The sequence below is a fragment of the Labrus mixtus genome, chromosome 13 (genome assembly GCF_963584025.1).
Source record: "Labrus mixtus chromosome 13, fLabMix1.1, whole genome shotgun sequence".
Lineage (NCBI taxonomy): Eukaryota > Metazoa > Chordata > Actinopteri > Labriformes > Labridae > Labrus > Labrus mixtus.
Genome location: NC_083624.1, coordinates 5,728,888 through 5,755,975, shown reverse-complemented (window position 1 = coordinate 5,755,975; position 27,088 = coordinate 5,728,888). Strand labels below are relative to the sequence as shown.

Here is a 27,088-nt window from a genome sequence, read left to right as displayed (position 1 = left end):
GACAGGATTTGAGCTTGGGGCGCCGATAGCCTGGCGGTTATGTCGTGCGCCACCATGTACAGGGGCTTGGTCCTCATTGTAGCTGCTGTGGGTTTGAGTCTGACCTCGGCGCTTTGCTGCATGTCATGTCCCCTCTCTCTCCTCCCATCGTTTCCTGTCTCACTTCAGCTGTCCTATCTAATAATAAAAAAAGACCCAAAAATATATTTAAAAAAAAATGTGTCTTAGCTTCACTTCAAAAATGTAAATTAAAATGAAGCAAAATAGAACAAAAACCTTCGCACATCCATTTCTTAAGACAGGTGCTCCCTATCCCTCTTCCTGCATTTTATCCCATCTCTCCCCCTATCCCTTTCCAAGCCCGGCGCAGTCTAGGCCTGTGAAGGCTGTTTCGTCATGAGCCGGGGATCCAGCTGAAGATTTCTGTCTTTTAATAAGAAAGTTTTTTCTTACCACTGTAACTTTTGCTGCTTTGCTAAAGTGCTCATGATGGATAGGCCAGATCTTTGTAACATAGCAATAAGTAAGGTCTTTTACCTGCTTTTTGTAACATAACAATGAGTAAGGTCTTTTACCTGCTTTTTGTAACATAACAATGAGTAAGGTCTTTTACCTGCTTTTTGTAACATAACAATGAGTAAGGTCTTTTACCTGCTTTTTGTAACATAACAATGAGTAAGGTCTTTTACCTGCTTTTTGTAACATAACAATGAGTAAGGTCTTTTACCTGCTTTTTGTAACATAACAATAAGTAAGGTCTTTTTACCTGCTTTTTGTAAAGTGTCTCGAGATAACACTTGTTATGAGTTGACGCTATACAAATAAAAATTGATTGATTGATTGATTGATTGAAGATGGGGCAGCAGCGGCTCAGTTGGTATAGTCGTTTGTCTCTCAACCAGAGGTCAGGGGTTTGATCTCCAGCTCCTGCAGCCACATGTCTGATGTGTCATTGAGCAAGACACCTTAACCCAAGTAGCTCCCACTGCTTTGTTGACGGCATATGAATGTGTATGAAAGAGATGAGTTACTTCTGATGGTCACTTTACACAGCAGCCTCTGCCATCAGCGTGTAAGAATGGGTGTCAATGGGTAGGTGTCACCTGCAGTGTAAAAGCGCTTTGAGAAGTCAGAAGACTAGAAAAGCGCTTTACAAGCAATCCATTTGTATGGCAATGTGTCAATCAAACCTTAAAGTTTAACACCCGCAGACTGTCTAACTTGCAAACAAACATTTATTGGCAACGTTTCGATACTAGACCTTCATCAGGCAAATTTTAAAGATGCAACAACTGCAGAAAGACAACTGATGCGTGGCTGACTTCTAGACTCAACACCGCCCCTGATTAATTAAAGAAGAAAACGTATTACCCTAAAGTACATGTTAGTTCTTTTTTTATAACAAATATTCTCAAGCAGAAAAAGGTTGATAGACAAAAATAATAACAAATACTAAAGACTTGATGTTCAAGAATCACTGTGTATGAATCAGCCAGTAATGTCCTACATAGAGTCCACTGACAGTAATAAGTTTCAGATTAGATCGTGTTGATTAGATTGTATTGACTAATGAAGTGAAAAGAAACCAACAACTTCTGCCACTGAGACTTGATTAGTTATGCAAAAAAAAAAAAAATGTTCCTATGCTAAGTCAAAGTCTCAGATGATTGTGAACAAGCAATCAGAAGAGTGAGAAAATAATATGATCCAGTTGTACGAGCAATATATTCATATTTCTGTCAACTTGTAATTTAGCTGTTCATACCTCTTCCTCAGCAACAAAAAAATCTGTGTAGGATCAGAACAAGCACTAGTGGCTACGTAACGAGCAGAAGTGAGTGGGAAGCTGATGAGGGGTCATATTCTTGACACCGCACTGGCAACTGCTACTTGTTAGTCAGAAAAACCTGCACAGAGACAGGTGGGACGGATCAAACTGTCGCAGTCGCTGGGGCCTTTGCAGTAACATTCTCTGCAGGGAAAAGGGATAACAGAAGAAGCTCGGACTGTATATTTGAGGACAGTTAGACCCATAGTTGTGTGCACTGTCTTCCAACGAAAAAAAAAGTCAGCAAAGACTGCAGTGTGCGAGGAATGTTGAGGAAGAAAAGGCGGATGAAAAAGAGATACTGGACTGCAGTGTGTGACATGTTTAACGGCTGGACAGAGTAAACAAATGGTGGCATCGCTTGGCAACAAAATAAGCAATGGCGTTGTTTAAAAAGGGCGAAAGTTGGAAAGCTGGGAGTTTGCCAACTTGTTCGGACTCTGTTTAGAACAAGGGAAGCTTTATTTACAAAAAAATGTTCATTGGTTAGTTTCAGTGCATGTGGTCCTTCAGTCAGGCCCTCACATCATTTATTTTTTAACCTGTAACCCTTTTCTTTTTTAAATTTATTTTTGGGCTTTTTGTGCCTTTATTGTAGAGATATGATAGTGGATAGAGTTGGAAATCAGGGAAAGAAGTCTTTTAAGGATACCGTTCCGATAGAAAAGGACAGCTGTCATTAAAAGTAAACCTAGGGGAAACACTGAAAGGTTTTCTAGTAATCTGCACATGTACGAATATCCCAATGTCAGATATACCTGGACCTGCAGAGCAATAATGGGTAAATATAGACATATTTAAAAGGCTAAGAAAATCAACAAGTCATGCACAAGAAGGCGACAAGTTTTGGGGTGGGCTATTGGATTAAGTCACAGGGCATGCATGTGTGGTGGGCAAAACTACCCCGAGGCAGTCCTGTGACTCTCTGACCTTTAGCCCCACAGACCCACAATCGCGTCACAGTGGCAGTACCTCAAGCTAGTCTGTGCATTCCAGTGAACACAACTGGTAGTGTTTACGGCTGGGAAGCTTGGGAGAACAAGGCAGTATAGGAAACTGTTCATTATCTGGGGGTGGAATCTCTCTTGGTTAACTAAAAGAAAAAGCCAAAAATAAAGAGTCTCCAAAACCTTCGTCTGTAGGTAACAGATACCTCGCCCACCTGTCATAAAAAAGCAGACAGACTGGCAGCGAGGAGGAGATGGCAATGATACGCCTTCTTTTCCTTGTTCCCGTGGGAATACCTTGAAACTCATTGATCAAACAGACCAGGGACAAGAACACCTTCTTGTTCCCCATTTGTCCCTCCTTCTTTTCCCTTTAATTTGTCAAGGGCCTCTGTCCCTCGCCCCCAGTCTTTGTCATTTAGGAATGTGGAAACACAATTCAAGCTGTTCAGCCCCCCTGCCCTAAACCTGCACCCCCCAAATTCCCTACACACCTATCACGCTCGAAAAAAGCCAGATAAGTAATCCTCTTGGAGAGACCTTGATATAGCAAGAGGTCGCACGCATCACGCTGCTGCTTGGGGAGGGGGTGAAAGGAAGAAGTTTTAAAAAATCAAAACAGGGATGGCTGAAAAGTTAATAGAAAAGAGCGCCTCGAGAGGATTAAAAACAGGGTGCTAACAAGAGACTGAAGCATTAGCAGGGCATGTTGCACTTTTCTGAGCTTTGCGATAAGGTTTGGTTGGGTCTTCCTTGTACAAAAAGGCATGGTGATATGGAATGAATGAATGAAACCTTTATGGGAATTTGCCTTGCACAGAGAGCATAAAAAAACACAATACAAACAAACATTTACAGGACAGCACATAAGAACACATAAAAACACACGAAAGCATCACATGATTCAATGAGGGATTTCAGCAAATTAAATAAAGTGCAGAGTGCCGAGTTCGTCCTGTATGATCAGCTCTTATTAAGCAGCTGAATACTGCACGGTACAAAGGATGTAATGCCTCTTTTAGTCCTCATCCTGGGCGTTCTGTACCTGCGCCCTGAATTCAAGAGTTCATACTCTGACCAAAGGTGGTGCAGAGGGTCAGCTGTGATCTTGATGGCTAAATTCAGTGTGTACCGGTCTGTCAGGAAAGAAATGCTATACATTTGCTTCCCAGTTATCTTGCTGCCTAGTTTAACAACCTTGTCCAGTTTGTTCTTATTTCGTAAGGACAGTGTTCCTCCCCAACACTGAATACTAAAAAAATAGAATGGAATGAGTACTTTTAAGTTATATGTATTTATTAATGGTTATATAGCACTTTATGGCACTTCCTAGTACCTCTTAGCATATCAGATTTATATATGTGCCTCTACAGTTTTAATAAAGAGAAGTGTACCTCTGACAGTAGAGAAACTATGATTAAGATTTGAAGGGGGAATTCTAGTTGGATCAGGCTAAGAGATGTAAACAATGAAATGCACTTTACATACATTGTAATTATTGTCTTTAACGCTTCAAATGTTCCCCTGGAATCATCCACCTGCACCGCTCAGTCCAGAGGGGATACTTGTTGTTGAAATAGTCCTCAACTGAAAAACTTGTTGAGACTTGACTGTCCCCGGTGTAATGAGGGTCTCTGGGGGGGTTTCAGTGTGTTTGTGTGGGATGACTGGACATATTCTAGAGAGACGCCCTCATTAATCAGGGAAGCTTACTGTCGTACTGAATGTGCAGCGTGCGTTCAAAAGCCTCTCACCTCCTGTGCGGCCGAGGCCGACCTGCACGGCGGGATGCAGGCTGCCCTCATTGTTGAGCAGGTGAGGCAGGTGGTGGTAGATATTTGGCACCTGGAGAGGTTTCCTATTCGCGAGCTCCTTCAGTAGTTTCTGTGTCTCATCTGAAAGCAAGACAAACAAGTGGTGAGGACTCCTTTCCTTGGCTCCGTGAAGTGATGACAGGAGGGGGAAATTTCTGCTGACTTTTAAAAGGGCCACCTGTTAGCACAATAAATGCTCGGAAACAACAGTGTTGCTATGACAACGGGAGAGTTATATTTACCTTTATGCTGACTCCCTCACAGTCCTGACTTCTACAGACCGTCTATGCTTTTGAGTGTTACCTTAGTTCAAAGTGTTAATACAATATTTAATACAGTTACTGTATTTCCCTTATTTGGATGTTTTCTACCAACCTATTGTAGCCAATAAAAGAATAAAATTACATAATGTTCATTTTCCATTTGTGTGTGTGCATGATGTTTTTAAAAAGCAGAATTGTAGCAATATTTAAAATTGCAATAACACTAAGTTGCCATAACGGTCAGATTGAAATGTGAAGCGCAGCCATCACGTCAATGAATTATAAAAAGCTGTTTTTCATTTTAAAAATTGGCAGACTATTTGCACCATCATCTTAAAAACTGAATTGCAAACTTCATTTTTACATTTATTACGAGCTGTGTTGAGCAGTGAAATTGTCTTGTGATTGCCATTTTTCCAACCAATTTAATTGTATAACACCACACAGTGGATTCCTGTTTGATAAGACAGATTGAACAACAGAAGCCTGGAAGAATCCTGCAACAGTGAAACTAACCAGGGAAAATCTTGTCTCATTTCATTCTTTATTAGAAACGACCCGGCTTTGACAAAAGGTACTGCTGCTGCCCCTAGGTATTTTTGCTGTATTTGGTTTGAACTCATTAAGTTGAGGTCGTCTTCATGACACCGTGTCACAATGTCTAGAAATCTGAAAGCGGGCAATAACCCAAAAAAACCTGCGTGTCATATCTCGGAGCACTGTTTTTTATATTAACCTTTACACCAGGTGATGCCGAGCCAACACAAGAGGGAATTCTTGATTATAATTGAATCTTTGAGTTGAGCAAAACTCAGTGCACAGAGGCAATGCACAGGTTTATTTATTCTTATTATATCGTCATCATCAACCGCACTGATTCTCATGAGTATTTTAATCAACAACATCCCAAATATCATCATCATGGTCAGACTCATCACCATCATTAAGATCGAGTAGTTCATGACAGAGCTGGGTGTTGAAGAGTGTAAAAGCTCAGTTGGGTTAGTATGTTGTTGTAGGTATGTTTGTCTTTCAATGTTTGTATATGTTTATGTTCTCAAATACCTGAGAAGTTTGTGAGAGCATCCTTGCTGCTGTTTGTCTCGGCGATGGCGCGTCTGAACTGCTCCAGGATGTTGTTGAGCTCGGACGAGCGCTGCAGTGTCCTGTGCTCTGCCACACGAAGGCGCTCTTTCAAGGCATGAAACTCGCGCTGGTACGCTATCAGCTTCTCTGTAAGAAACACAAATAGGCAAAAGGAAGAGGTGTTAAAGTTTTACAAGATGCCACGTTGTAGATAAAGTTCAAGTTGATTGCTTGACACTTTGAACTCCAGAAAGTGAAACTATGCCGGTTTCTTTCTGCAGTGATGAAACATCGTAACAGACCACGAGGTAGATCCTGTAAAAATCTAGTAGGTCATGATCTGTTCCGATCACCCCCCCCCCCCCATGGTTCAAGGCTGCACATGATTGGTGGATTTGTGGACATTTATAACCATGGAGTCACAGTGAAAAGAAGACAGCGTTCAAGTGGAGCCATGGAAACCCGCTGTACAAGGAAGACATTACAGTATTTTTCGAATACATTTTGGAGATGCCATTGTCCTAAGTCTATCAGTGTGGTTTGGATTCTGTTAATTATGCTGTTAAATTATTGATCTCATGATGTAGAAATTCCAGTGACTCATCCAGTGAAATCAAACGCAGCTTTTGTAGCTTTTTATACCATCACACTGCCCCCTTCATAGGTTTAGCCCAAATGTCGCATGTTAATCTATTTTAAGCCAAGACTTTGATTGATCTAATATAGCAGCAACAGCATGAATTAGAAGAGCTTTAGTTTGTTAGGAAATCTTATCTGCATCAAAATACTGGTAACTTTAAACATTCATGCATAGTTCATAAAAAACATGTCCTAATTTACAATAATTACAAAAACGTTATTTTAACGTTCACTAAAAGTCAAATCACCGGAGGATACCCGTCTTTACTGGTGGTGTTTACTGAGCATTAAGTGTTTCTCTTCTCATTATATGGCTCCAAATATTAACACTTTCCTAGTCCGTCTCCAACCGTTTCAGTTGATCTTCACAGGAGCAGTTTAGAGGTAAGGGCATTGCATCTCTACAGAACTTTAAAGGCTTTACATGCGATTTTTTGATCCAGCAGATCAAAAAATCGTATGTATTTCTTCTTTTCTCTAGTCCCTCAATTAAACAACTTTTATTCGCGAGGGGAGGAGTCAGCCGCCGACCCGACGATGTAAACAAACTGAAGATAGGACTCTGAAAACTCTGAAAACATCACAGACAGTGGGACTCGGGTGTTACACCCATTGTAGACAGTCATGACTCACAGAGAGGATATACTTGATTTCTATTACAGTTAAGTGTGAAAAATCACATATAAAGCCTTTAAGGCAAGCTGGTGACTATAGCAAAAGATCTTTTGAATCGCTCTTAAAGCCTTTCTTCAGGGAGTTCTCATTGCTGCGGCTGTGTGTTACAACCCGACCTCAGCCCTGTGCTGCAAGCCATCCGCTAATCTTTCCTCACAACATTTCCTGTCTGTCTTCAGCTGTCCTGTCTAATAACTACTTAACTTAAAAACCTACAACAGTGTTCGATTTAAAAAGCTTCATCATTTCACTTGACATCCTCCAAGTTGTATTATTATTACTATTTAAATCTCTTTTTTTTAAATCTTATTATTATTTTGGTATTTTATTTGTTTTAACTTTTTATATCTTATGTTTTTATTTATTTATTATGATTTAGTTTTTTGTGTTTGTTTGAGGTATGAATAAACATGTCTCAGATTTTCTTTTATCTGTATTTGAAAAAGAAAAAAACCCAATAAAGAGAAGTTTAAAAAAAATAAGAAAAGCTGCATCATTTCATTAAAAGGATTTTATTTTATTTTTTACCCTGATCTAACTACATCAACATGGCAAACACAAATAAAAAATCTTAATTTTAAAAGTACTGAATTGTGGGGTGCCTGATTTCAGACTCTATCCACTGTCCTGTCTCTCTAATAAAGGCACGCTCTACTTGAGCGCTGCATTCTGCTAACTGAGATTGTACAGTGGTTTGACAACTGTGATCCGTTGCACCATGACCACATTCATTGGCAAAACTAACTGCATGATCTCACAGGAATTGACTTTTTGAAAGTGAAAAGGCAGTTCACTGCAGACTGTTGGGGAAACTGTCCTTGGTCGGCTCTTATCATGAAACAGAAGTTTAGTGGTTGATATAAGAAGTAAAAAATGTAAGTGTGAAAAAAGGAGGAGCTTTTGCTGGGCTGAGATGATAAGATGGTGAGCCAAATCAGCTTTTGCAATTTGTCTCGTATTATTCTATTATGTTTTACAGCTAAAATGTCTTTGTGATATTACTTTTACTTACTCATTTTTAATACAATTTTTTTTTTTTTTTTAAATTGTGTTTTTTTAACTTACCAGAAAGTTTTATTGCTTTGGTGTTATATGTGCTTTGTGGGGGGGGGGGGGGGGGGTCTTCTGAGGTAAGACGTGATGCAAAAAATAACGACTGGGAAGTACCAGAGGAAGCAACAGAGTCTGCTATACGATGCTATAATGAGAATAGTTACCTTTATATATCAATGCTACATCCAGTTCAAAGGAATGACAAGATCAACAAAATAGCGGAGAACAACAAACTGGTGAACAGAAAACGTCATGCAGCCATTTAATTACATGCACGTAGATCGTAGTGGTCATGTGCATGCACTCTATGCAACGTGCAGCAGTCACAGTACATAAACACCCCCCTCCCATTGGCTCGAGGTGAATTCTCCAGAGAATATCCTGCTGTGTTCTTACATCAGCCCACTCAGACTTGCTGCTGAAAAAAAATACTAGGGGTCTGGCAGAAAAAAACTCCGGGTGAAAAAAAATGTGGCTGTTTGCGTTCACACATTGCAGCTCCTCCTGGAAACATCAGGAGTTTCTGCAAGTGTGAAAGCTCTATAGGACACGATTATCTAAATGATAATAATGAGTACTAGTAAAAAATATTAGTGTCTCTATTAGCAGTAAAGATTGGATTTTGTTCCAACATTTTTGAGGTTACAGGTAGAACAAACTACAAAGAACATCTCAGGTGTGTATTTATACATGTGTGCTCGTGTGTATGATGTGTGTGTGTGTGTGTGTATGTGTGTGTGTGTGTATGTGTGTGTGTGTGTGTGTGTGTGTGTGTGTGTGTGTGTGTGTGTGTGTGTGTTAGTCGGGGTTGTGGGTTTGGCCAGTCTCTGATCTTCCTCTGCGGGGAGATTTATTGTGCCCTTTCGAAAAAAAGCCCTTCACTACAACAAAACCCAGACTCCCTTTATCTTCCCTTCTCCATCATTCTCTCTCTCTCTCTCTCTCTGTATCTGACTGAACTATTGTTCGCACACTGCCCGGGCTCCTCTTTCGCACAGACCCGATGTTTTCCCTCCTGAATGTTGATCTCTAAGACACACAGACAGATGCTGTCATTTGGCCCAAAAACCTTGTGAGAAGGGCAGCTTCAATCCACAACAGACTTTCATCTTCACATCAGTCCTGTGATTGCGATGGACCCCCGGCCTGTTTGACATGAAACCACACCTGTAATCTCACTGTGCAAAGAAACAAAAGACAAATGGAGAACCACAGGAACAAAAACAAGAAGTACATTCCTGTTCCATTTAGCTTTATGTTTCCAATCAAAACATTGTTTTGTTGCGGAATCTTCACGCTCATCCATGTTTTGAGTAATATCATTCTCCTATGGGTATTAGCCTCCCTCCTTACCCGAGTATGATGGGCAATGTTGACACAAGTCTCTTGACATTTCAGGTAAATGTCACACTTGATAGAATCGCATTGCTACTAAATAAAATTTGACCTCACCTTCACATAACATTACAAAAAAGTTTTGCCACATCAGCGTAGCTCTTAAGTGATAGGCCTAAATTGTGTGTGTTTTTTTTAAGATACTATCTTTGGCATAAAGCCACTGGATGACTCTTTTGGCACATAAATAGCATTAAGCAATTACACCTACCTGAGGTCTGGAGTAAATCTATACAATCACATTATTCTTCTCTGCTGGAGAAGCGTAAGTGGTGGGGGAGGGGCTAAGAGGATATGCTCTGCTGCCGAGCTTGAAAACCCTCTCCTCCTCTGTCTCATGACTTAACCCAACCCTTTTTTCTTAACATTGCGTCATCTCCTCTTCTTCATTTCACATTTTTCATATACAATTTTATCCATGTCCTATACTGTCTCTAACATGCTACACTCTCCACACTTATAGGGATCATAAACACCTATTGCACCTCTCTCTCGCGATCTTTTGCCTCCATATTGATTTATGTAAATTATTAATGACATTCATGAAAGCAGTGGGGGTTGTACATTAAATGGACCTTCAAAACACTTCAAGGCCTCACAAACACTCAAGGAAAAATACACATTTATAAACACATTTCTAGCCGATATAGGAGACTTTTCTACATAAAAATGGGTTGTATTTAATACGGAGGCCCAAAGCATACATCTTATATATTCCATTCTCTCGTGGTTAGCGATTACTTTCTGGTTGTTTTCTAAAGAACTCAACTTATTTAACTCGTAATCTTGAGATAGCCACACTGGTTATACCGTGATGAGTTTATTTCAGTTGTTTTTCAAGATCTCAACTTCCATTTCTCGTTATCCTGGGATAACAAAGCTGGTCTTCCCGTTATAAAACAGATTACTTTATCTCATTATCTTGCGATAGCAAAGCTTGTTTTTTAGTACTATCGGGATCATTTCTGGTGATCTAGAAAATAAAACAATAGGCTGGTCCAGGGTCTGAAATTAACTTTTGACTTACCGCCCAAAATGGCGGGTAGGAGAAAAAATAAAAATAATGAATTCTGTGTTTGTTTCACATTTGTTTCCGTACATTTTTTGAGTAATTAAGGTATTATGTTCAGTAGGATCAGATCACAGACTTAAGACACCATTAAGTTTATCAGATCAGGAAAAAAAAATGCTCTTGCTTGCCTTTATAGATTTTTAAAAGCATACTTTTTATAATATAGTAATGCCCGGCCAGCCCCTTGATCCGCCACTGCAGACGAAGTTTATTAATAATACAAACATTAAAAAAAAATCTATTTGGGAATTACAAATGTCCTTTAATCCACAAAAACATGTTTCCCCTCGATTTAGCTTTGAGAAAGGAGGTAGTCAGTTAGTTATAAGCACATACGCAGAGCAAAAACAGCAGACTGAGGAAGAAGAAGAAGATAGGCCCTGCACACTTGCTCAAATGCCACAAAAAGTTTTAATTCAATGAAAACTTTTTGTGGCATGTGAGCAAGAGTGCGGGTCTATCTTCTTTCTTGATTTAGCTTTGACAATGTTGAACATGTAACATAAGCAGGTCGATTATTTAGCTGATGTGTGTATCACTGGCCGCTCCTGAGTTGTGAGTGTAATGGAGAGCGTGCATTAAGCGTGCACTATATGTGTTTGGACATAACACAGTGCATGTTTAACAGAGTCTGCATGGATAAGTTATTGGACTACAGCCGGCAGTGGGATGACATTGTAACTGTTAAGTTACTGATTGTTGATATATGCAGACATGGTGACAGTGTCGTACCGACCGTTTGGCCGGATCACGTGCATTCCCAACCAAAACGACTGAGCTGTGTTCTGTTGTACTAAAAGAAAAGAATGGCACATGGTAGATGGCGTTTCTGTGTGTGCGCATCAGTGTATGTTGCGGTGCAGGAGAAAGAAGCTGCTTCTTCACCAAAACGTGCTTAGAAATCAGCATATTTTATAAACATAACTGTTTGGGTACAAACTTTTACCCACCTTGTGGCGTAGAGCCCTCTGAGATTTACTTAAACATAAAATCTACCCACATCTGGCCTTAAGCGGGGGTTCATTTTGGACCCTGGGTTGGCATTGTGATAGGGCAGACCACAACATGCCATGCTGCCAAAACCACACAAATGAGGTAAGCTATGTTTGTTTTGTGCTTTTGAAACTCTTGGGATAAGGGTAACCGGTTATAAATAAATCCAGATCTCGAGAAAACAAATTACTCTTGTGAAATGAATCGTTATCACAGGTACACAGAGTAAATATAAGTATGGATTCATGTCCATTCAGGGCCTCCGTACTGAAGTGTGTTAATTCTCCCATGCTCTCCTCCTTAAAACAGAAATAAACTGTATGACATAAAGATGGTGTAAGAATCATCAGACATGTAAACAACCAAGGGCGTAAAAGTGTGGGGTGTACTGCCTCTTATTTTAAAACTCAAAGCTCTTCTTTAAAGTGTTTAAAGGCACTTACTGATTCATAGTGACAACATCAGTCTTCCCTTTATTTACTTTGACCCTGTGCTTACTCTCTCTGACCTCTGTAATGGCAGATTTGTGAATCTGAAGAGCTTGACAGATGACAGGATGAGCTTTGTGTTTACAGATCTTCAATCACAATCACGTTGTGAACTTCACAGTTAAAGAGAGAACAAGGATGACCTGAGTGCTGAGAAACACTTCACAGAAACCCAACCCTGAACTCGCCCGAGTGTTAAAGAGTTTTTATCAGTCGATCCATTAGCTCATCAAAAGCCCTCTCGGTGATCTTGTCCTTGACCTCCCTCTCCTGTGCTGATGCATGCTGCTGACTGCACGTTTGTGAGTGCTGATGAGGGAACTTGTGCCGTTAATGTTTGCATGAGTTAGGGAAAAATGCAGTACATACTACGCAGATGTCCCTGTTCTAGCAAATTTTTACATTTTCTGGTACACTTCAATGTAAAATGAACACTGCTCAGTTTAAGCCACAACTACAAATAGTGTTAACAGATAAGCAAGTCATTGATACATAATGTTAGTAAGTATTTTCATGAATTCATTCATCTTGATAATTTTGTGGATATATCTTTGAATTGTGTCAACCATCTCAGAGTAATTCTTCTTTTAGGTTTGTGAAGCTGTAATACATATGTGTTAGAGACCTCATAGCAGCAGAGTTATATTTGGATTGAAGTGTCTGTTGTGAGCTGAAAAGGAAATGTGACTCTGAGACTGAAGCGATGTATATGTCTGATATTTACGAGTCAAGCGGATGTCTTCTTTCTAGCCTTTTAGAGATGAACCGAAGCATGGGTCAGCGATGGTCTACACTTTGTCAGCCATGTGTGTTGTGTTTCTGTGTTGTCTGACCATGGCTGAATAAATCTAAGATGATCCACAGTCTGTTTCACGATTTCATCATTGTTCATCTACTATAGAAACAACCCCCACCTAACACATAATGTATGCTTGAAAATAAATAAAAACCAAGAATACTTAAAGTGTTTTAGTTTCAGAACTTAACTTGCTGAAATAAATCAAACCTCACCTTTGTTTTTTTAGGTATGTGTTTTTAATCTCTTCAAATAGTTGTAGTTATTGTAGGCGTCATACAAGCTCTGCTATATTTCACTGGAACTACAGATGTTTTAACACCAGCTGTTTGGGAGAATCTTGTTTTCAAAAGATACTGCTAACCTCTGTAATAAAAAAAAAAGAGACAAATCCTAGAGTCCTATCTTGACACGGATTATGTCTCATCTGCTGAGTTATGGAGTTTATTATTCCAACACATTGGAAACAAATCAACTTCTCATCCGAGATTTTTACAACAAGTTGCCTTGACAAAAAAGTGCCTTGTGTTATTCATCATAATCTACACATCTAGCTGTAGACAGGTCTCACCGAAACCAATTCCAAACATCCCATACAAGACCGTCTCTTTATGACAATCCCTGAGGGGAAATGTTTCTCTGTTTTTCATACATGCTACACACACATAGTCTAGAAATGCACACACATGCACAAACAGGATACTCTAATGAAGAGATATTAGACAGAGGGGCTGCACCCATAGCAGCCTTGCTGTAGGACACTTCAGCATGGCTAGGGGAAAAAATAAGCTGTTGACTGCAGCGACCAGACCCAATGTCATACTGTGGTTCATACCGGCCAGTAGGGAGTTAAACCAGCACCTTCCTTCAGAACCAAAGTCCAGGGGACAGACTGACCCCCAAAGTCTATCATAGTTCTAGAACAATTGTAGTTCAGCATAGTAATAGATTTGTTTCTGGAGATGTATTGCTTGCTACCATGTATTAAAAAAAAATCAGTTCAGCAAAAAATTGTAGTTCAGCAGGATTAATTTGTTTCAATGCGACCAATTACAAACAATGCTGTGCTCTTGTTCCTCTCAGCAAGAAAGCAAATATGCAACATTTGCTAAAATACTGAACTTTCCTTTTAAAGTCTGGATCCTACCTGCCAAGTGTCTAGGACTATGCACCACACAGCTTGGCAAGAAGTGGATAACAAAAAAGTCACCGCAGGAAGATACTCAAGAAAAGCTGGCGAGGAAGTCCAGTCCAAGCTGCTAGCAAATATGGAAAAAAAAGGCCTGTCATCATTATTACTGCTGCTTAATGATGCTTTTTGATATAACTCATTTTTATTTTGTATACACTTCCATTTTAAGAATACAAAGGCAGGCAGCTCTAGTTTTATAGACATAAACATAATTATGAGTTCATATCAACTTAAACTCCTTCCTTCCTCCTTTTAATGCATCCTATTTAAACAGTGAATATGGCACTGTGCCTCAAGTACCATTTAACAAAAAAACCCTCAGCAGACTGTCTCTGTGTACTGATCGAAAGTCCTTCAGCACATCAAAGCACTTCAGCTATTTCTCTGATATACAGTTTAACCTGCAGCCTTAACAAAAGCAACAGTTCCTAAAGTGTGTTTGGATTATTGCAAAATGTGTACCACGTCATAAAGCCTTTTCTTTTTGGACTTGTAGCTACAGATTCCACCTGCTGGACCAATGAATGAGATCCACATGTATGCAAAACAGGTCTAAACACGTTATGGATGTATGAAGAACCTTGTGTTGTGCACCTGCTCACCACATGGTTCTGCACTGCAGCTGCTATGTGCAACACAAAGCATGTAACCAGACCGGTATCTATTAAGTAGGGCAGATGGTGAAAATGCAGAATTTGTGATTAATTGGATAAATACAGTTATAGTTACATGGCTACCATTCAGAGATGACTCAGCACTGAAACTAAACTGATATGGTTAGAGCTCATAAGTGAAGAACGATGTTGTACAATGACACAAATTCATAAAAAAGAAAAGGTCAAATCAATGTGTTACTTTTTGGGGTCAAACAGTCAATGTGCAACACGTATCCTCACAACATGCACACCAATACACCGAGTACACCTGCATATTCACAGAGTAGTAGTATTGATTTTTCTCGTGGTATTTCCCTGAAGAGGAGTGCGAGTCGATCGATGAGTAGGCGAGTGATACTCCCCCAACTTCCATGTGGTTTGCAAAAAAGAAAAATGCACACTTCTATCCCCATTCTGCCATTTTTTCTTTGCAATACATCACAACCCTTTTATTTCACCAAAGTAAAAGGGTTACAGCAGGGTCAAAAAGTAGTGTAGCACCTGAGCAAGCCTGAAAAATAATTGCCCCCAACCATTGGCTACTCACCAACTCAGAAACCTATTTTTCATTCTTTGTTTCTTAACCTTAGCCGACTCTTCTTCTCTCCTGTGTGGTAAGTCATGCTAAGCTCCTGCAGTCTGCTGTGTCACTTTGTGGCAGGCCATTCGGTCTGACGGCACTGAGCTGAGAGCGAGAGGCCCCTGCTCTGCTCATTTCCGCTGCTCTGGATCCACTTGGCTCATGTAAAGGCTTCTATCAGCCAGAACTGTCGCTCCTTTGTGACCTCTATCTCAACTCCGTTTTCAGGGACGTCACCGATCAATATTCAAAAGATATTCAGCCAAATCTGGAAGGAGTCCAGCTCCAGCACGAGCTAAAAGGATTAGTGATTTTACAGATCAGTTGTTAACAAAAAAAGAACAACAACACTATTTTGGTCATCGTTATATTCATTCATATATTTCCAGAAAATATTACATTTACTCTTTTAACCTTCCCTGATGCACGGATGATTCATTTTGGTCCTTCTGTCAACATGACAGAATATGTTTTTTTTGTTGATAAAGAAGATAGCACTGAGGAAATGTTGCCTTGGATCCTGGGAAATCTGAAGTCAAATTTAAAAATAGTCAAAACATAAATGGAGTATGAAAACAATCCATACTATTAGGAGTTTTTGCAGTTTTCTGGCATTACTTAACAAAATACTATGAGATAAGTTTGACCATATTTTCTAACCTCTAAATGGAGACACTTTAGTTGAACCGCACATCTCCATGTAAAGATCCACGGATCAGTGACCTGCACTGGTCAAACAAGGTGGAAGGCAAAGCTGCCCTCCTGAGCAACCCGTTTCAGAAGGTCGTCACTGCGTTTGTCTCATTGCAGTGGATCACAACAGCGCTACTTCCAGCCTGTACTCACTGTTTGCGTTTGCTCGTTTTGATATGGCTTTGTATGTCAGCATTTCCAAAGTGGGCGACTGAAAATGGACACTTCATGCAGTGTGTGCAAAAAAAACACAGCATTTTCACTGCATGGTACTTTTCACAGGAAGCTGTAAAGCTCTTTGGAAAACTCTTATTTACTTTTTGGAAAACTGACAGCTAGCTTACCTGGTTTTAACCAACCAAAACAACACGCAATGCATGCAACACTGATTTGTATGTATGTCAATCATTGCGCGGTCACACTGGCAATCTGTACCTTGCCTAAGCACGCTTCATCCCAGTGATTTATTCGTCCAGTTTGTTTGACCAGTGACCGCTCTGTACCGTGATCAAGCACGATACACATCCTCGGCTAATGTTGTTGCCAAGGCCGTTGCTAATTTATCATACTGACAGGACCGGCTTCGTTACCACAGGAAGGGAAAACAGTTAAAAACAGGGACAGTGTTTTATAGATATCTGTGGGGACTCTGGACTTTGAAGTTGGAAGTTGAAAACTGGACATTCCCAATCAAATCGGGACATATGGTCCTCCTTTATTAGATTATATTGAACTGAAATTAGCGAAGTTTTGGTCAATTAAAAAGGTCATTATCTGAGTACCATGCTGTATGACGCAAGTAGTTATGTTTGGCTAGCTCTTAACAACCACATAGTCCACAAAGGTCTTTGCGTATTGCAAAGCTTATGCCACAGAATGATCAACACAGAACAGAAAGAGCTCAAAAATAGCCATTTTCATAGAAACTGTGTGCTGTCAGGGGATCATTGTCCAGATGTAGAGAAGGAACATGCATGAATTAATGAATGAAAGCTGTGAGGGACACAGGAAGTGAGCAGAGGGAGGAGAGAAACAATCATTGTTAAGTCACTAACAGCTGAAGTCGCCTTGTTCCTGTTTGGACAGAGTAAGGGCTGTCTGGGATAAAGGATGGGGGGGTTGACTAAGCACAGTACAAAATACTGAAATAAGAACTTATCCCACAGTCTCACTGCCGTGTCAGCACTTACATCCTTTCTCTCCAACATGCAACCCACCTCAGGCTTTTCTCATCCTCTCTCTTTAAAGACTTGGCCTTTATACTGCCTTCCTCCTTCCAGGCCACTTTGGATTAGTCTGGCAGACTGCCCTGCCTCACCAGCTAACAGTATGCACACACATAAACAGACACATATACATGAGAGGACAAAATGTGCAAGCCATATTCTCCCTTTTCCAACTAATAAACCATGTATCTCGCCTACCAGCCTTCTTATCTGCCTCCTCATTTACACCCCCGTTCTCTCTGCAATCACTGCTGCTATTTTTGGCCCATTGTGTTTGGAATGATGTGATGATGGAGGAAAACCATGGTTTCTAACACAGTGGAAGGGCAACACATGGGCTCAGAGGAAGTCGCATTTGCAAAGAGGATGTTCTTTGAGCTTAAACTGTTCAGCAAAATCTGCTTAAAGCCACAGGCGAACTATCACAGTCAGTCGTTAGAGATGTAAAATATCACACTGTCATCATGTATAACTGTAACTTATCATTTAAATGTTAAAACCTAAAAACGGACTCATGTGAGAGAACAGAACTATTGTCTCCCCTAATAACAGAGAAAAAAAACATTGAATTTACTCCATTACTCAATATTAAATACTCCATTATGACTATATCTGAACAATTGTGCTACCCTGAAACCATCTGATGCAATCCATGAATCATTTAATTTTTTTAAAAGTTGCACAATCACTACTTGAAAATGGAAAACATCAACCTGTCTTAATTCCATTGTGATGTACAGTAAGCTGTCAACACAGACAGTATGACATAACATCACAGTTCAGGTTTGTTTCAACAGTTTGTCATTCAACTGGCAGAGCCACTTCACTACAGTGACAACAACTGAAAAAACAGACTGAAGTCAGACACAGCCAATCCTCCTCTGGTTGTTCTTCCTGATGTTTGAATAATATTTATGAACGTTTGCTTGTGTTGACAGTTTGTGTTACTGGCTTGTGTTATTATGATTTTGTATAAATACCATTGTGTATCACAAGGCTATAATGTAAAAGAGATCTTGATCTCAGTGGGCCTTTGGAACATAAAATCAAAGTATAAGGAACGGCTCAGGCAACGGGAGTTTCAGGATTTACCTAAAATACACAGTCTGTACCAGATTATCTGTGAGGGCCTTTACCATCCAGTCCCAAATCTTCTAAATGGTTGCATACACATCAGGCCAGCCGCAATGATATATAGCTTGAAGGTTTAAGATCTTCCTGAGTACAAACACCACCCCCAATGAGATTGATTGATTGATTGATTGATTGAATTTATTTTCGTGTCATGCACACAAAGTGCCCAACCCTCATGGGCTTATAAAACACCAAAGAATTCAGTTGCAGTGGTTTACATTTACATAACATAGCAATACAAAGTTGCCGACTTCTGTCACAGTTCAGTCTTAAACAACGTGTTCTGTCTTTTTTTCCCAGGCTTTACAAACAAAATCTGCTATAACAAAAGGTTCCTTTTTTTAAAACACAACTCAAATTTTTCATAATCGTCTCTAGCCAAACGAAATCAACATGAATTGAAGACATTCTTTTTAAAAAGAACATCCATGATGTCAGCGTACATCGGGCAGTAAAACAAAAACTGGATCTCGTTTTCAGTTCCTCCTAACTCACACAACAAACAAAGTCCTTAAACCTTGCCAGTCTCTAAAGCTAAAGGCAATGTTCCTGAACGTAGCTGAGCGCAGAGGGATCTTTGTCTTTAGGTTAAAGTAAACTTAGCACAGGCTTCTACACTGTAGCAATCCTATGAAACAATATGTTCTTAGTTTTGGCTTGCACCATATATCTACAGACCATTTCTCTTTGTACATTAGAAACATATTATTCTTTATCTCCTGAATATCACAAGTTAACTTATTTAGAAAACTAAAGTTCATATGGAATACAGATTTAAGAGATACACCTCTGTGAAGACGAAGCAGCATGCAACGCAAAACATCAAAGCCCTATCGAGCATTTCACTGCCAAGTTAAAAATCTCCCTTCCAGCTCCTTCTCAAGAATAGAGCTGACCGTGTCTTTCTGACCCTCCTCTTATCCAGACCTTTTTAAGCCCACTGCCTTAGTTTATCTTCCATGCAAAGCATAACCACACTACAACAGGTTGTTGCACCACATGAGTCTCCTTACATTTACATCTGCCTCCCTGTAGGATCACATGAGATCATGTGAGGTGGTGCTTTGGCTGGTACACACATTAATCTTAATACTATCCTGTAGAGAAGAATGCTCCATTATTCTAAAATCCTGTGGTGTTTGGGGCACCATTGGCCTAGTGGTAAGTTAGCGCGCCCATTGGAACGAGGCTGCAGTACTTGATCCGGGCAGCCCAGAGTCTAATCTGACATGTGGCTCCCCCCCTAAAATTGAAAAAAATAAAAACAATAAAAATACAGTAAAGTCATTTTCAGTGTCCCACAGATTATTTACTTATTTTTCCTGGTATGTTCCTGCAACCATGCACACCTGAGAACATACTGTAAACTGTGCACGGGGTACCCTGTTGGTCATTTATTTTCTGAATTTTCTCAAGTGTCCCTGCTATTAAAGCGTGTGTAGTCCGAGCCTGGCTTGAGAAACTATTGCAGAAAATCTTTGAAAACACTTTTGAAACAATTTGTAATAACATTAAGTGGCGCCAGTAGAATAGCTCTATTATAACAAGGTTCCATCCTGATGCATGTTTGCTGTCGCCACTGGTGAACATTATCATCAGCCTGTAGTTGTTGTAGTTTTTTTTTGCTTTTCGCTTTTACCCACTTGTGAATTATTTACTGTATGTGCACCACAAGAACATTTACTCTGCTTTCAGACAGGATGTCTATGTACAATTTTGTACTTTGCTGTCCCGTCCCAGGAAATTTGATTCCGATATTTGTCCGATGTTTTTTTTGTGTATTAAGGACTGTGAACGACGTACTGCCTTACCAGCAGCAAAGACATAACACACATCTATCCAAGACTTAGAGTGTCATTAACAGGATCTACATACTGACTTTAAGGGTTGGGTTGGTATTCATTCCTTGTTATTGTTTTACTTAATTTTTTTATTTAAGATAGAAAAATATGAATAAGTACTGCTTCTCCATGTTTCTCTCCACTTGCCTCCTCTGATTTTTTGCCATCATGATAAGATTTCAAGTGCTGTGACGTAATCGTGACTAACCCAAATTTGTCTGCTGAGCTGTAGAAAAAAAGCATGCAGCACTAGTTCATTTAAAACAGAGATCAATAATAGTTTCAATCCTTATCTCACTCAAACCCCAATATTACAATGGGGAAATATTACTCTCTATATTCATCCTATTTGTCAACACTATTAAGCCCTCTTTGAGCTCTAACCACAGAGATAGCAGAGAGCCATCTCTCACTAGGGGACGAGACCGACTCTGACAGAGAAGTACACATTCTGGAGAGTCATTCAACGTGGAGTGTTTGGACAGCTGACTGGCACAGCTCTCATTCACAGCAGTCGAGTGACCAGGAACAAGTCAGGCTGTCGGAAACCAAAGGGGATGAGAACAAATATAAATAAAAAAAAGTTTTGACCTAGATAACCCTCTCCACCTCAACAGAACAAAACTGTGTCCCATAACCTGTAATCATGAAACGCAGCCATGAGCCAAAAAACCTAAAATGTTCTCTGTGTTCAAGTAGGCCTACTAGAACAGCTTTTGAAAATTTTCAGAAAGACTAAATTTGCCTGTAGCAAAGTGCAAAACACCCACGCCGGGCACCATCAAGCGAAGGAGCCATCTCTAACGGCAAGGAGAAATGAAACGGGATACAAAAGAGACTCATATGTAAGAAAAAGAAAAGCGAGCCTGTACTGTATTCAAATATCTCCTGTTAAGAAGAGAAAGGACACACACACACACACACACACACACACACACACACACACACACACACACACAGGCAAGGAGCACATTAGTGTTGTTGATGCAGGTAATGCATACACTTATGAAAGTCAGAGGTGTCCCTAGATAAATAATACATTTTCCGTTTTCAGCCAGGTAACAAAACCATTGGGACTTTTAAAATATGTGTTTATCTTCAGTGCTGAACTGCATCTCTTATTATCTGCGCCCTCCTCCTCCTTGTACACAAAGTGTTACAGCTTTGTGTTGTGCATAAAGAATGCAATTTTCCACCAAAAAAAAGAGAGAGCGAGAGCTATTCCAGTCAGTGGGCTTCATATTAACTAATGCAGCTTAGCCTAATGGTAGTAGTAATACTGTATAATTCAGTGCAAGGCCAAAAACAGATCAGAGAGATTAAATACCTCTCACACTGTTTCCAACAGAACATTTTTTGGTCCAAAAATGAAATTAAACGTTTATTAAAGTGCTGCTGTGTTGTAGAATACTATGTTGTCAATGCAATACAACTTAGAAATACACAAGAAAATAGGCACAACATGAGCAGCATTCAGGACATCAGAAGCAATCAGTCTGATACAATTTTTTTTTTAGGTCTGATTCGTCAATGTCTTTATCGGCACACTCTATACTTAGGAGGGGGGGAGGGAGGTTTATCACTCACCCGTTTGGATTTCATAAAGGATACGAGTTTGCATAATAAGGGGTGTGTCTGATCTAACAGCACACATCTGCGTGTAACGTTTTGTCAGTAGGTTTAAGGCCTGCCTCAGCCCCAGCTCTTTGTTTGTTGTTAGGTTCACCCAAAGCCCTGTTGGTTGACCGAAAGTTTGATAGAGTCAACATTTCCAATATGGCACCCGCCATGGATGGGCCTTCAAAACAGCTCTTCAGAAACCAATGGGTAATGGCACCAAGACTTTGTTCTTCTTTTAAATACAGTCTATGTTTAATATAGAGAGTGCCATTACATCTACCAAAAATGGCTGGTGTTTGAAATTACCGTACAATGCTTATTGGAATTAGTTTGGAGATTTTCTCTATGTAACGTTTGACCAATTGCCAGTTTTAGAACTCATGAGAAAAGTTATCTTAATGTCAAAAAATCCTGTTGTTATGACTTGCAGCATTAATGTATTAAATAGCATGTCTCTTTACGCTATGCATAAGAGGTAAATTGAAAAGTGATAGTACTTAAGCAGAATGCAAAGATTCAGATGTTTTCTTTTGGGATTTTAATCAACTTCAAATGACACGATCCATACAAGTCCTCTAATATTGAGTTTCTGCAAATACTAAGAAACGTATGAACATGTAACTGGCACTATACACTACACTACAATAACAACGTTAGATTCTCAAGCTTGGAACTACGTTGTATTTCACAAGCTCCTTGATAGAAAATACGAAAAGTTTCTGATCTAAAACTCTAAAAGCTGAAAGCTGAGAAGCTGAGTTATGCTGGATGCTTTTTGCAAAACTCCTCGGTAATGGTTACAGGAAACAGATAGGCAAATCTATTTATCTCGCAAACCCATGTGTCAGAGCAGTCAGAGACCAGTGCCACCAGATACATTTTCTGATTTTTTTTCATTCAATTCTCACAAATTTCTTGCAAGGCAGCCTGGATGTCATTGCAACACTAACAGGATCGAGTATAGGAAGGATTTGTTTTTGAGCAGCTTTACATTAGTTGACACTGATCCATTTAAATATTCCCCGATCAGCTCTGATACCAATCCTTCAAATCCCCTCAAGAAAAACCAATGGTTTGCTTTGGTTTGCTTTATTTGCATAGTTTCTGTTGCCGTGTGACTGTGTTGAGCTCTCTGCCACCACACAGACCGGCACATTTGAATTCAAAAAAGTAGCTTGAGTGTGTATTTCTGATTGACTCTTTCTACTCAGGACATTTTGACAAGTTGCAGTTGGAAACAATATATAAATAATAAAAGTGATAATGCTTGAATTCCATTTTTGCTTCAGACTTTGTATTTGGCATGCTTGCTCACCATAACACCAATTCTTATTGGTATACTCCAACCAACTACAAGTCATAATGTCTGCTGTACAAATGACCTGATGAACATCTCAAAGAATTCCAGTTGTTTATTGTAAATAGGACCAAGATGTCCTATTTACAATTTAAAATCAAGATGAACAATGGTCAATGCATGCACTATCTCCAAAACATATCTCTATTTTTATCATTATTAGCCATGTGGTTATCAAATTGATAATAATAAACGCTTTTTCACTTCATATTTTTTTCTGCTTCGACTGATAAGTATCTAAAGTATATGATGTATTTCACTTCATATTTATAATGTTGCTTCAATGCTGTACATTTGACTGTATGCTAATATCATGTGTGAAGTGCAGATAAAATATTACTTTATATTCGTAACAACTGGTGTAACACCTAGGTAATGTTATCGTGTATCTTGTAATGATGTTACTTAAATATTCCTGTTGTAACCACAGGCATCCTGGACTGTGTCAACAGGTGCTACAGTGACAAAACAGAGGGCATCAACACTTGACCTTTGCTTATCAAACCCTGGACTAGCCTCGGTCTGCCTGAGTATAGTGGCAGCTCCATTGGACTCCATTTACAGGAAAATATTCCATCAAGCTGATAAGCCCCACGATAATCACAACATGAAGCCTTGGCTTGGAATTTATCTAAAGGCTGCAATTATTTACACTCTGCTGATAACAGTCCCTAAGACCCATGACCCATAACTCCCCCCCACATGGATCGAGTTAACCCCGGCAACCAAGTAAGCACTCGGGCCCTTGCATGCTACTAAAACACAGCCATGCTTGTGCATTATGCCAGGGCCCAGATGTTGGACAGGACATGCAAAAATGTGGTTAATATTTGGATATTTCTGCAGGGGAGGTGAAAGGCACTGAATGGTGCGATTGTGGGGAAACTGCTGCAAACTGTAATGTCTAGTGTTTTACACTGATGAGAGCATACAAAGTGATGCCTAACTGGCTGAGGCATGGTGGAAACTAAACAAGTGTGGGAATGAGCAAGAGGCTGTCAGAGGTGATAAAGAGACTTAATGAAGATCTGCTATGCTGTCCAAACCAGAACACACAAGATTGATACTTGAGCAATATCACAGGAGATAGGAGAGCTGTTGAACTGGATGTAGGCACAGCTGGGATTTGGTCAGAGGCTGCAGGCTGAGTGCAGAAGCCCTCAACTGCACAACCTCAAGTGCTATATATTGTTTGCATTCAACAGTTCTGCAAGCTAAAAAAAAAAAAACTAGTCACAACACCATAACATTATTTTGTCTTTAGCTACTCATGCATGGGGCTACGCGACCAGTTCAGCCACTTCACTGATCCAAAGATATTCCTACTGTCTTAATGTCCAATAGCATCTACTCTTTATTGTATCACCTACATCTGTATGTTTCCATTGATCATGCAACCACTGAAATAAGTTAAACAGAGGTAGTTTTGACCAAAAATGCAGCTGAGTTAGACCCACAGTTTCGTCTAAGTGCAGACTACTTCATATCAACGGTGGGGGGAAAACCCTCTTTTAAACGATGAAATTACTTGATCAAGACGGCTGCAGAATCATACCAAACATATCCGAGAAGTAGCATATAGAAAAAATAGCATCAGGCGTTTATATCCCATCAAAACAAATCGATGGCTTGTAAACAGAAAGGGGTGCGAAGTAAACGGCAACACCTGCTGCCCCACCACCAACACGCTGCTGCTGCTGCTGCTGGACCCTCATCAGACCAGTTTAATAAACCAGGCCTCGAAACCCCTGTCGCTTCTTTTTTTTTTTTTTTTTTAAAAGCAACAACCACACAAAAACATGTGTTGTGAAATAATTGCTCGTCTTTACCTTTGCCATTCTGCCACGCTGTGTACCAGGACAGGCTGAGGAAAGACGTGAAGAAAATAATCGCGGTGGCCACAGTTCCATTTCTGAGCCTCATCTCATTTCAGCGATGCCTCTTCCTCGGCTGTGTGTGTCGGGGACCCCCGAAAGCTGCCGTTGCCTCTCTCTCTCTCTCTCCCCTTTCCTTCTCTCTGCTGCCTTCAGGGTTTCGATTCGGGCGTAGGCACCGGCATATAGAGGCGTTACACGGTTTAAAAAAAAAAAAAAAAAAAAACAGGTCTGGAAAGAGGAACCGCTGCTTCGAAGGGGCGACTGCTCGGACGTACCCTCCAAGTCTTTTTGGTGCGTCTTGTTAGGAGGGGACTGTCTCTCTTCCTGTACCCGTCCTACGGCGTTCAGTCACGAGTTTAACTGCCTTCCGTGACCAAATACAGCTTACATGGTGGTTAAGAAAGAAGAAGAAGAAGCTAGCTGCCGTTACAATCCATTGTAATTACTCGCAGGCAGTCGTTAGCTACAAGTTACAAGTAGAAGGCATTTCTGATTCTGAGTGTGTGTGACGGTTGATCCACCGGGATAGGCTGACCGGGCTGTGACGGTGTCCGAACGGCAACGCCTCACATCACGTTGAATCCACTTCAACCGGCAAAAAAGATTAAGTCACAAATATAAACGCGAACTAGTCAAAACCCCCTGGTATCTATATATGAAAATTTCAATGCGTTAACCTACGGCACTCTGTGATTCAAGGTAACCTATACGTTAACGTTCCTGAAGGTTTCAGATTTATAAACGATCTTTGACCGGCGGGTTCTCGCGATATCTGGCACTGAGTACCGCACGCGAGGTTGTAAACAACGGGTTCATATCAAAGCAATAAAGCTTGAAACACGTGTTTAAATCATAAATCATCACAGGTTGCCAAATGATGTAGCCTAGCGGATGGATAACCACTTAAAAACACGTTTTTTAAACAATTTTAACCTTTTAGTTTACCCTTTAAATGCTAACAGATGTAGCATAGGTTCTGCAATTCTAAAAATGTGACGTTGAGAATGTAAATACGTGACGTCACATGTCGGTCTAGTTAAATTCCATTTACTTGGTAATACCGGAACATAACCAGTTAATAAGCTTACGTAGCCATTTTTTTTTTTAAATTAATGACGTAATGGAGACCCCCATGTGGTATTTGCCATCAATCTTCTGGAATGGGAATATGTTTCACCTATTATATTTATATTTTTATTTGTATCTTCTTTTACTTCTTACTGTCCTTTTATTTATGCTCTTTATTTATGCTCTTATCTTAACTCCTCTTATGTTTTAACTTGGTAATTTCTTATCTTACTTACTTGCTTTTATCTCTTTTAGTTTCTTACATCTTTTTAAATCTTTGCTCCTCTTGGTCTCAGCTCGTGTTGTTGGGTTCTTGTGTTGCCTGGGTTCTTATGATGGTTCTTGTGATGGTCGGGTTATACATGTCTGTTGGGTATCGTGCACTTTGGGTTCTTTTCTGTTGAATTGTATTTAATTATTTTTAGTATTTAGTATTTGTTATATTCTTGCTGTTGTTTATGTTCTTCTGTGTTTGGTTTAGTTTGTCAAAGCTCTTTGTAAACCTGTGTTTTTAAAAGGTGCTATATAAATAAAGTTCTTATTATATTATTATTATTATACCTGACATGTTAACTGAATAAGCGTCAGTTTGTTAGCTACAGAGATATAGAAAAAAGTTAGAACCCCAATTTCTATCCCCTTAGGAAAACAAAACACACATTTTCCGCCTACTTTAAAAATGATAGGCTGTCCACTTCCATCAACACACGCTTTAAACTTAATTATGGAGATACTGCCACTGTTTTGACTTCCAACGGTTTCACTTTCCACTAAACTAGCCCAAATATTTGCTTT

At 39.8% G+C, this 27,088-nt stretch overlaps 1 protein-coding gene across 1 annotated transcript in view; it reads right to left on the bottom strand.

The window, feature by feature from the left end:
* Positions 1-25,738, bottom strand: part of mgat4a (alpha-1,3-mannosyl-glycoprotein 4-beta-N-acetylglucosaminyltransferase A) — a 41,789-nt gene extending 16,051 nt beyond the window's left edge. The window contains exons 1-3 of the mRNA XM_061053335.1: positions 25,178-25,738; positions 5,918-6,085; positions 4,530-4,670 (exon numbers count right to left, since the gene is read on the bottom strand). Coding sequence (XP_060909318.1) covers positions 4,530-4,670; positions 5,918-6,085; positions 25,178-25,271 — 403 coding nt within the window. The 5' untranslated portion in view covers positions 25,272-25,738. The remainder of the gene's footprint in view (positions 1-4,529; positions 4,671-5,917; positions 6,086-25,177) is intronic.
* Positions 25,739-27,088: the final 1,350 nt, after the last annotated feature.